The 11,584-nt window shown below is 38.8% G+C and overlaps 1 protein-coding gene across 2 annotated transcripts in view; it reads right to left on the bottom strand.

Moving 5' to 3' along the window:
* Positions 1-541: 541 nt before the first annotated feature.
* The window catches only part of SLC22A10 (solute carrier family 22 member 10), a 33,420-nt gene continuing 22,377 nt past the window's right edge, over positions 542-11,584 (bottom strand). For both annotated transcript variants that reach the window (XM_036861037.1, XM_036861036.1), the window contains 7 exons: positions 11,322-11,490; positions 10,020-10,143; positions 9,435-9,550; positions 5,716-5,930; positions 4,077-4,185; positions 3,089-3,292; positions 542-630 (listed from right to left, as the gene is read on the bottom strand). In XM_036861037.1, the coding sequence (XP_036716932.1) occupies positions 570-630; positions 3,089-3,292; positions 4,077-4,185; positions 5,716-5,930; positions 9,435-9,550; positions 10,020-10,143; positions 11,322-11,490 (998 nt within the window). In that variant the 3' untranslated portion in view covers positions 542-569. The remainder of the gene's footprint in view (positions 631-3,088; positions 3,293-4,076; positions 4,186-5,715; positions 5,931-9,434; positions 9,551-10,019; positions 10,144-11,321; positions 11,491-11,584) is intronic.

The raw sequence follows: 11,584 nt of genomic DNA, 5'->3' as shown, positions 1-11,584 counted from the left end.
CCCAGACCCAAAAAGATCAGTGTTTTCAAGTCACTTTGGCATAACCCAAACAACTCAATAATATTTTTAGGAATAAAAACTATCTAGCACCCAAGAAGTTAAGAAAAAATGCTTGGCATCCATCAAAAATTAGGTAAGTAAAGTTATAGGAAAATAGAATCCATGATAAGGAGAGAAACTATTAATGAAGAAAAAGATAAACTAAATAGTCCTATATCTATTACATAAAATAAATTTATAGTTAAACATTCTCCCACAAAGAAAACTACAGGTATCTTCACTGGAAATTTTACCAAATATTTAAGGAAGACGTATTACCCATTTTACACCAACTCCTTCAGGAATAGAAGAGGAAAAAATGTTTCCTAACATTCTATGTGGGTACCATTTTTCTGATCATGGAATTACATGTTCCAAGAAATCATATGTTTAATTGCAAATTAATGCCATGATTGTAAATGAGATTCATGTTCCAGTATATTTTCTTGCTAGTATGTAAAGATAAAGGAAAACTCCCATTTTTTTCTTCATATTTTTATTTTCCTCACCAGTCATCTCATGAAATCCACTTAAAATTTTGTCACTTTAATGTAGAAATCTTTTTCATTTGCTTCTCTTGAGAACTTTTTGCTGGAAAAACAAAACAGAAACAACCAAATCAACCAACCAATTAGCAAATAAAAACACACATTAAAAAATAGAAAAAAATAAAAATAAGTTTGGATGCCATCCCTGCACAAGTACAAACTGATCCTTAACCATCAGCTTTTTTTTGTTAATTTATTTATTTATTTATTTATGGCTGTGTTGGGTCTTCGTTTCTGTGTGAGAGCTTTCTCTAGTTGTAGCAAGCGGGGGCCACTCTTCATCGCGGTGAGCGGGCCTCTCACTATCGCGGCCTCTCTTGCTGTGGAGCACAGGCTCCAGACGCGCAGGCTCAGTAGTTGTGGCTCACGGGCCTAGCTGCTCTGCGGCATGTGGGATCTTCCCAGACCAGGGCTCGGACCCGTGTCCCCTGCATTAGCAGGCAGATTCTCAACCACTGCGCCACCAGGGAAGCCCCATCAGCTTTTTATAATCCAGTAAAATCCATGAGAGATTGACACTCATCCTGCAAAAGGCTCTGCTGACTGTGCAGACTCAAGAAAGCAGCTAGAAAGTGCTGCTCTCACTTGGTCTTTTTAGACCTCTGACCAAAGACACCTTTGGAAAGTCAAGGGGTGAGTTGAAAATCTTAACCCCATTTGTTATGCAGTGAAATGTGTCCCTTCAAAAATTCATATGCTGAAGCCTTAACTCTCAGTATCTCAGAATATGAGATTGTCATATTTAGAAACATGGTTCTTGCAGATATAATTAATTAAGATGAAGTCATACTGGACTAGGTTGGGCCCCTAAACCAATTTGACTGGTGTCATTATACAAAGGGGATATTTGGACATAGAGACATGCCAGGGAGATGCCATGTGGAGACTGGAGTTAAGCTGCCACAAGCCAAGGAACTACCAGAAGCCAGGAGAGACCTGGAACAGACCCTTCCCTAGAGCCCTCAGAGGGAGCATGGCCCTGCCAACAACTTCAGCTCAGACTTCCAGGCTCCAGAACTGTGAGACAATACATTTCTGTTGTTTAATTCACTCAGTTTGTGGAACTTTATTATTGAAGCCCTAGGTTACGAAGATAGCATATTCCTCATATTAAAAGACTTTTACCAGTTTCTTTTTTCCCCATCCTTGATACTTTCCATTACTTGTAGTGACAAAATTTGCCTGAATCTTGCAAGCACCTACACAAGATTTATTTCTTTATTATCTTTTCAAAGAGAGTCTTTATTTTTTTTCTTTTAAAAAGTTTTTTTAACATCTTTAATGGAGTATAATTGCTTTACAATGGTGTGTTAGTTTCTGCTTTATAACAAAGTGAATCAGCTATATATATACATATATCCCCATATCTCCTCCCTCTTGCATCTCCCTCTCACCCTCCCTAACCCACCTCTCTAGGTGGTAACAAAGCACCGAGCTGAGCTCCCTGTGCTGTGTGGCTGCTTCCCACTAGCTATCTATTTTACATTTGGTAGTATTTATAAGTCCATGTCACTCTCTCACTTCGTCCCAGATTACACTTCCCCCTCCCCATGTCCTCAAGTCCATTCTCTACGTCTGCATCTTTGTTCCTGTCCTGCCCCTAGGTTCTTCAGAACCTTTTTTTTTTTTTTTTAGATTCCATATACATGTGTTAGCATACGGTATTTGTTTTTCTCTTTCTGACTTACTTCACTCTGTATGACAGACTCTAGGTCCATCCACCTCACTACAAATAACTCAATTTTGTTTCTTTTTATGGCTGAGTAGTATTCCATTGTATATATGTGCCACATCTTCTTTATCCATTCATCTGTCGATGGACACTTAAGTTGTTTCAATGTCCTGGCTATTGTAAATAGAGCTGCAATGAACATTTTGGTACATGACTCTTTTTGAATTATGGTTTTCTCAGAGTATATGCCCAGTAGTGGGATTGCTGGGTCGTATGGTAGTTCTATTTTTAGTTTTTAAGGAACCTCCATACTGTTTTCCATAGTGGCTGTATCAATTTACATTCCCACCAACAGTGCAAGAGGGTTCCCTTTTCTCCACACCCTCTCCAGCATTTATTGTTTGTAGATTTTCAGAATGGCCATCACCAAAGAGTCTTTAACTCAACATGATCTTCTTAACATTGTTCCTTCACTGGTCATCCCATTTCTTTTCCCTTTATATCCCCTACTCTTATGGATCTGAGGATCATGAAATACTATCATGAGGGCAGGTAGGATATGCCCTCACAACAGAACTAATTACTGTCTCTTCAGCACTAAAACTACCAATGAGAACAAGGCAGAGAGGAATCTCTGCAGTCTAGACTGGAACTCACAATGGTTAGAAATGACCTTGCCACTTGTGAAGGCAATGACCCAAGATGGAAGTATCCCAGGCAGGCTCAGCCTTCCCAGTGATCTGAGGGACCCACTCTGTGTTTTGTCTTTCTCACTCACAGATCCAAAGCACACAGTCTCTCCCAGGGGATGGCTAGAAGCATTACTCACTTATTTTCCACATCCTGGATGGTGTCAAGCAGAGGCAGATTTCTGGTTTCAGGTTGGAAAGGGACAACAAGACTAGCAATAATGGGACATACTCCATAGATGATCCAGGGCAGAGTGGGTAGATACACCACCAGGGTCATCAAGAGGGGAGCCAGAGCTGACCCACACCTACTAGCCATTACATCTAATCCCAAAGCTTTTGCCCTGAAGGGTAAACAAGAATACATAATAATCCAGTAAAAATCCACACATGTAACTTATGATCTATTATTTTGATGTGATTATGGAACACACTAAAACACAATTATTACATATGTGGGCTTTACGAAAACACTCGTTTTTGTGATTTGCTCTGTGATTTTCTAGCTGCCTTTGACAAGGTCAAAATGTGTTAAGACCCATTTTCATCATTTTAATAAAAACAGATGTATTGAAGTACTGCTTAGCACAGTACCTGGCACCAAGTCAGCTTTTTTGATAAACATTGGTGATAATTGTTTTTTAGTATGTTGTTACTATTACTATTACAAATAATTGCTTTATAATTAACATTTCTTATTATGTTATTCCACAATAAGCATCAATTAGCTGGGAAAGTCCTATTTTTTTGGCCCTGGAGGGATATTCAAAGTTCTTTATTTTTGATTTTCCATTTTTCTATTCTAGTAGTACAGTTTACAGCTATTAGATGATAAACAATAAAAAGTCACTTTTTAGAAAATCCATATCCAAAGCCAACCTCAAGTACACAGTAATTAAGGTTAAATCCACTTTTTGTTTTTGTTTTTAGTTTCTAATATGTTTGGTGCTTTATATTTCTGTTTTACACTCATAACTGGAACTTACAAATGGGCAACTACTACCTTATTATTAGTGGAATTAGAACATTTTCCTGGTCCCTTTCCTAAACCACAAATTATATTAAACTACTGGACACTATATATCAATCTTTACTCAGGCTTCGGAAGGATATAAAAAATCCTTATACCTGAGGAGAGTGGGGATGAGTTCATTACAGTGGACAGAATAACTGGTGATAGAAGCGGCAACACAGCTGATTCCCACACTTGCCAAAGTCACACGCAGGGTCTGCATTTCTAGAGAGAGGAAGACCAGTGAGATTAAGACAGCTGTGTTCAAGGAATCAGCATCCACCAAATTTATTCAGGACAAACAACTCTACAGGTTATTTGTATGTTTGAAATAGATTGTAGAAAATATTACAGTAGCAGGATCATGGAGTCTTTTATAAACTGAGAAAGATAAAGTTATCAACATAGGTTGTAAAATGTACATAAAATTATCTCGGTTAATTGTAGCAAATCTCTCTGTATATCTGAGATTTGCCAGAGAAGAAGAAGAAAAGGTGAGTGTGGCAGAAATTTGCTTTTAGTTATTCTGTCCAGTACTTGCTCTATGCTTATTATAGAAGGTAGGACTGTCATGTGGACAATTACTGGGTCTAAGTCTCAGCTCTAACCTTGAGGACTTTACAATTAAAGTGCAGAATTTAAAGTGACCAGTCATCCTGGTTTTCCTGGGAATTAGGAGGTTTTAGCAATGTGAGATTTTCATTAATAAAACCTGGAAAGTCCCAGACAAACTTCAATGAGTCAGTCAACCTAGTGTAGATACAGCACTGCCATAGGGTGAATATGGCACAAGAGAGTAATAGAAGGACAGGGCCTTTCTGTTAGTGGACAGGCTGAAGAGAAGCTGGATCTACATCAATGTTAGACATGAGGAACCAAGAATGGAAACTTCTATTTGGAAAAAAGGAATTTGGGACCACTAAAAAAAAATTTCAGAGAAACAGTTTTCTGCACAGTATAAAAAGAAATCTAATTATAGCTTTATAATATTGGAAAGAACTCTCGTGTAAGGGAGTAAGCCTGCATCATTAATGATATTCTAAAGAGCAGAGTCCACCCATCTGTAATGCTGTGAAGCATATTCTTGCATTGGGAGATGGTGAGGCATAGTGCCCACTAAGGTTCTACTAATCATCACATACCATCTTTCTATTAACTTGTAAAGTAATCTAACAGGGAATGGACAAGGCTTTTAATCTGCTTAAATTCTATTCCTACTGTTCACTCCTTCATTCCTTGAAAAAGGGGGATTTTTTTCATTTCCTGGGAGACTCTCATGAGCAAGAGCTGCAGTCATGGTGACTAAACACCACACTCATGTGTGGGTATGTAGAGATGGGGAAGTGACTAGTCATCAAAGCTGGTAATGAAGAGCCCAAACAGAGGGAGTGACCATGCTGTGTCCTCACCTGGGGGATCATTGCAAGGCCTCAGCCCTCCATGTTTGTTATTTGAAGTGTGAATGGACAAAAGGCAGGTAAACAATTGCTGTCCTAGAGAAATAATCTGGGATATTTAAGACACTTCACAATGTGATGAGACGAACATATGCCTGATTTGCCCCTCTCTGACCTTTAGTTTTTTTCCCAAAAATTTTTAGCAGAATTTCTCATAAACCATCAGATTGGTTTAGGAGAATACTTAGCGCATAACTGGTACCTCTTTTCAAACCTGACTTCAGACAAGTGTGACCAATACAATCCCTGAAGGGTGGGAAAAAGACACTTTTTTCCCCAAAGTCCAGTCTTCTCTCACCTTGGGGCACAAACGTGTTGGTCAAAATGGAAAGTCCCACCAGGAACATGAAAAGCATCTGGGTTGGTCGACGGCCCATATAATTCAATACTAGAAGTGCAAGACATCGGGCTAAGGCAGTGAGAGCTCCAAAGATTACCTGGAACAGGAAAATATTGCTCCCAAAGTGCTGTAAATTGATAAAGATGCCAAAAAAGGGTATTGTGCTTGCAAATCTGTAGTGAACAAAAGAGGAAAGACACAAGCTGTAAGATTTAGAGCCAACGTGTTGCAGTTGATTATTATATTGACCCAGGCAGCCAATGATCAATATTTAAGAATAAAGGTCTAGTCTGATTTGTATAACACTTCCTTTTAGGGTGATAAAGTTACCATTAAAATAACATGGCTATAAAGGAAAACGATATTCCTTTTGTCCTTCTTTTTTTTGAGTCCCTAAGCATAGAGTTGGCAGTGACGGGAAAACATAACCTGACTCAATCACCAAACTGGATGGTATAGAGAATTTGAATATATGAGCATTAAAACTTAAAATTTAGGGAAATCATTTCTTTTTGAGAGTTGTCTGTATGCTGTGAGTCCTCCCTCTATTCCGCCAACCCCAATACTGTAAAGCATTTCCCTTTTCTCAACTAGTGACTGAAACTGCAAAGAAACTACCTGTGTCCCCTTGACTGGAAGCATAGTGTCCTGGTTTCAAACACAGTTCTGGGAAATTTAAAGTTCATATCAGAGTCCTTGGGGCTAAAAGAAAACGTAAGAATTCAGGAAAGCAAATATGTACTAACTGTGCCATCAGAAATGGAAGCAAAGATTCCCACTGAGGATCTACCTTTTATCCAAAGAGCATCTAAGGGAAAGGAGTCCACCTAAAAGATCTATTTCACCCAGAGAGAGACAGATTTAGGTATTGCAATAAAAGAAACCATCACACTAAATAGGCATTTCTCCAAAGAAGATATACAGATTGTCAACAAACACATGAAAGAATGCTCAACATCATTAATCATTAGAGAAATGCAAATCAAAACTACAATGAGATATCATCTCACACTGGTCAGAATGGCCATCATCAAAAAATCTACAAACAATAAATGCTGGAGAGGGTGTGGAGAAAAGGGAACCCTCTTGCACTGTTGGTGGGAATGTAAATTGATACAGCCACTATGGAGAACAGTATGGAGGTTCCTTCAAAAACTAAAAATAGAACTACCATACGACCCAGCAAGCCCACTACTGGGCATATACCCTGAGAAAACCATAATTCAAAAAGAGTCATGTACCAAAATGTTCATTGCAGCTCTATTTACAATAGCCAGGACATGGAAGCAAACTAAGTGCCCATCGACAGATGAATGGATAAAGAAGATGTGGCACATATATACAATGGAATATTACTCAGCCATAAAAAGGAACAAAACTGAGTTATTTGTAGTGAGGTGGATGGACCTAGAGTCTGTCATACAGAGTGAAGTAAGTCAGAAAGAGAGAAACAAATACCGTATGCTAACACATATATATGGAATGTAAAAAAAGAAAAAGAAAAAAAATGGTCAGAAGAACCTAGGGGCAAGACAGGAATAAAGATGCAGACCTACTAGAGAATGGACTTGAGGATACGGGGAGGGGGAAGGGTAAGCTGGGACAAAGTGAGAGAGTGGCATGGACATATATACACTACCAAACGTAAAATAGATAGCTAGTGGGAAGCAGCCGCATAACACAGGGAGATCAGCTCCGTGCTTTGTGACCACCTAGAGGGGTGGGATAGGGAGGGTGGGAGGGAGGGAGATGCAAGAGGGAAGAGATATGGGGACATATGTATATGTATAACTGATTCACTTTGTTATAAAGCAGAAACTAACACACCATTGTAAAGCAATCCCACTACTGGGCATATACCCTGAGAAAACCATAGTTCAAAAAGAGTCATGTACCAAAATGTTCATTGCAGCTCTATTTACAATAGCCAGGACATGGAAGCAACCTAAATGTCCATTGACAGATGAATGGATAAAGAAGATGTGGCACATATATACAATGGAATATTAGCCATAAAAAGAAATGAAATGGAGGTATTTGTAGTGAGGTGGATGGAGTTAGAGTCTGTCATACAGAGTGAAGTAAGTCAGAAAGAGAAAAACAAATACAGTATTCTAACACATATATACGGAATCTAAGGAAAAAAAAAAAAAGGCCATGAAGAACCTAGTAGCAAGACGGGAATAAAGACATAGACCTACTAGATAATGGACTTGAGGATATGCGGAGGGGGTGGGGTGAGATGTGACAGGGTAAGAGAGTGTCATGGACATATATACACTACCAAATGTAAAATAGATAGCTAGTGGGAAGCAGCCGCATAGCACAGGGAGATCAGCTCGGTGCTTTGTGACCACCTAGAGGGGTGGGATGGGGAGGGTGGGAGGGAGGGAGATGCAAGAGGGAAGAGATATGGGAACATATTGTATATGTATAACTGATTCACTTTGTTATAAAGCAGAAGCTAACACACCATTGTAAGGCAACTATACTTCAATAAAGATGTTTAAAAAAAAAAAAAGAAAAAGAAAATAGAAAAAATCATCACAGAACACAGCAATTGCAAACAGGTCTTCTCTTTATCATTATATGTACTTTTTCCTTCCACTCTGATTATCTAGAATTCAGAAATGTAAGTCTGTGTCCTAGTGGATATGAAAAGGTCAAAAAGCACAATGTAGTTAAATGAATAAGCAGTCTACTAGGATATGTCTGGGAAAGATAAATTATACTATTCAGTAGTCACTTTCTTAAGCTTGGCGGTGGGTGTTTATGGTCCTGTGTGCTTTTTGTCCATGTGTGTAAATCTTCAAAAATTCAGAATTTAAAATTTCTCCTCCTGACTATACCAAAGTACATACTTAATATCCCCTCAAGAGATAATGAGCAAGACTTTAACAGAAGGCCTTGTGCTAACACACAAAAAACTGTATCCAAATTGGAAACAAATAAAAGTCCATCAATATTGAAGTACATAAAGAAATTGTAGTATATTCATCTAATGGAAACTAAAGCACTAGAGAGGAGAACAACCTACTGTTACATGCAACAGAATGGATGGCTCTTCATGAATGAGCATGAGGAAAGGCGGCCTGTCACAGAACACTTCTATCATTTATATTATGTGAAGGTCAAGATCAGGCAACACTCATCTGCAGGGAAGGAGATCAGAACCGCTGTTAAATTTTATTTGGCACAGGAGAGGGCTGTAAGGAGAGAACAGAGTCAGGCAATGGTGTGGAGGTGGTGAATATTGCTGTACCAGATAGTTGAGGGGAAGTCTTGGGGAATTAGGATTTTCTATCTTGATCTGTATGTTGGCTAACTTTTTACATACTGACATATTCATTGATTTGTATATATTTCTGACCTCTTCATGTTTCTGTTTGCAACGTTTACTTCAATTAAAATTGAAAGAAAAACGAAGAAAATTAAGTGCCCAAATCTGTACCATGATAGAAGTTCTCAACATCAATCTCCAGAGAAAGACTGATAGTGTGATATGACCTAACTAACTTTTCATCATATAATCAGTTTCATGTGAGTGTTATTTGGTGTGATTTCCTCATTTTTTCTCCAAATCAGCGCCTCCCTCTCACAGCACTGTTAAAACCTATGAAATACATAGATTCATGTCCCCACTCTTTGAATGTTGTCATGCACTGCGTGGAGCCCACCTCACGAAGAGCAGGAGACAGATCCTCTTACGCAGGTTGGGTGTGCGGAACAAGTCAAATACAGTAGTTTTGGTCTGTGCGGCCTCCAGCTCCTCCTGCATGGTCGCTTTGAAACCCTTCAAGAACGACAAACGTGTCATTTGCCAACACAGTGCCAGGTATTGAGATGAGCACTGGCACCCAATAGGACAGGAGGGATGTGTTCCCGTTCTTTATAACGTAACATATTACACATGCAATCACAGGAGTGAACATGGGGTGAAGAAGGATGCAGGGAGTTAAGGGAGACGCCAGGAAATTAAATGGCAACAATGATATTTTGAAAATGAGGCCACAGCGGTGGGCAGGGCACCCAGGAGAGTACATAGGGTATAGAGTCAGATCAGGAATTGAGCTATAGGAAGAAGCTCTGTACAGTGCTCACAGCTTCTTTTCTATGAGATGGCCATGAAAGACCAGGGAATTTGCATTCTCAACTAGCTGCCCTTGTTAGAAAAGCAGTTTGTCTATCTATAATAAGGAGAAGGCAAGTGTCAATTTGTGTCTTCTCTCCAACCCAATAACCACCTTCCCCTTCCTGCTTACCTCCATGTTCAGGGCTGCTTCAGCATTCTTTATTCCATTTCTATGTGCTACTTTTTTAAGTTCCTTTAAGCCCTCATCTGGGTTATTGGTGATTATCAGCCACCTAGCAGATTCCACCAGCCACCTGATGAAAGAAGGGCACCAAAGTGCAGTCAACTATCTCTTGCTTATTTGTCCTATGCTTAATTACAACATATGCTTTTTACTTTCCATCCAATATCCACCACCAGTTGAAGTGGTGGATATTGGATGGAAGGCAAAAAATGTACTACATGCATAGGATCACAGACTTTGCTTTCAAATTGCCTCTCTGCTTATTCACCAGGAGATTTTCCAAGGGGCTTATGAAGCTGAAGTTTGAGAGTCCCTCACTTGCATAATTCCCTTCCAAAGCTTAGCATGAGATCTGGCAACTTTGTGCCATAGTATATATTCATAATGTATATTATTTTGAAAAAAGAAGTCCCCAAATTATGTAAACTTTTAGGCCAACAAATATTGTGAATACTCCTGCCACTACCAGAAGTATTGGTAACTAACTACATAAATGAGTCACTTATTTACATCTGCCTTAGTTTTCTTATAAATAAATGGAAACAATAAGCACATCTTCCTTGTTATGAGAATAGAATGACTTAGCAGATGAGTCTGACATGGATTACACTCTTCTTTCTCTCTGTGCTCTTCTCACTATATTAAACCTGTAGTCATCTTTCTGTGATCTACTAAAGCTAATTCTCCCTAGAGTGGTTTTAAGTGTAGGGATGGAATTATCCATAAATAAATATTTGTTAAAATTATTTAAGGGAAGAGGGAGTGTTGAACACGTAATGTAAGTCATCCAATCTGCATGTCATTTTCACTTCTGGAGAAATTCTGTTGTTATTTTGTTAAATTGCTCTATGAATAAATTTTCTGCCTCTTCTTTATCCAATTTCATCTGCAACATGGAAAATCATGGAAAACTTTATTGTACCTTTTTCATTCCAAAGCCAAAAAATTGAAGGTATATCTTCAAGTCTATAAGAAAAATAATATTGGAATAACTCAATGACCACAATATTGGGTAAGACTTAGGAAGCAAAATGGCAGAAAACACCTAGAGCTCCCTGGAAGGAAGATCACTGTTACTCCCTGTTCTGCTTCTCAAATCTCAAATTGATCAGAGTGAACAAATGAGAAACCCTGGTTTAGGTCAAAACAACAGGAAAGGGTCCAGGGAATAAGAAAATCAGTATATCCCAATTCAATATGCATTTTCATCCTAGGTTCCCTTAAGTGGAGTGAGAGAGAGGCTCATACCTTGAGGAGAAAAAGAAGACAAAGAATGGTATAGACACCACCAGCTGCAGGGTATGCCAGTCTCGAAAGACAAAAGCCAGTCCTCCCAGCATTATCTGTCCAATACTAATGGCACAGGTTATCAGTGTTATTACCATGGCTTTTGATTGGGACCTTGTCCACTCTACAACTGAAAGAAAACCCAATTGGGATAGTAATGTCACATAAGGGTGAAATTTCAAGGTTAAATTCAAGGTTTGGAAAATCAAGAAAATCAAAACTGT

This window comes from Balaenoptera musculus, chromosome 8 (genome assembly GCF_009873245.2).
Source record: "Balaenoptera musculus isolate JJ_BM4_2016_0621 chromosome 8, mBalMus1.pri.v3, whole genome shotgun sequence".
NCBI lineage: Eukaryota > Metazoa > Chordata > Mammalia > Artiodactyla > Balaenopteridae > Balaenoptera > Balaenoptera musculus.
Note: the sequence above shows the minus strand (reverse complement) of the source record. Positions and strands in the feature narration are given on the sequence as shown.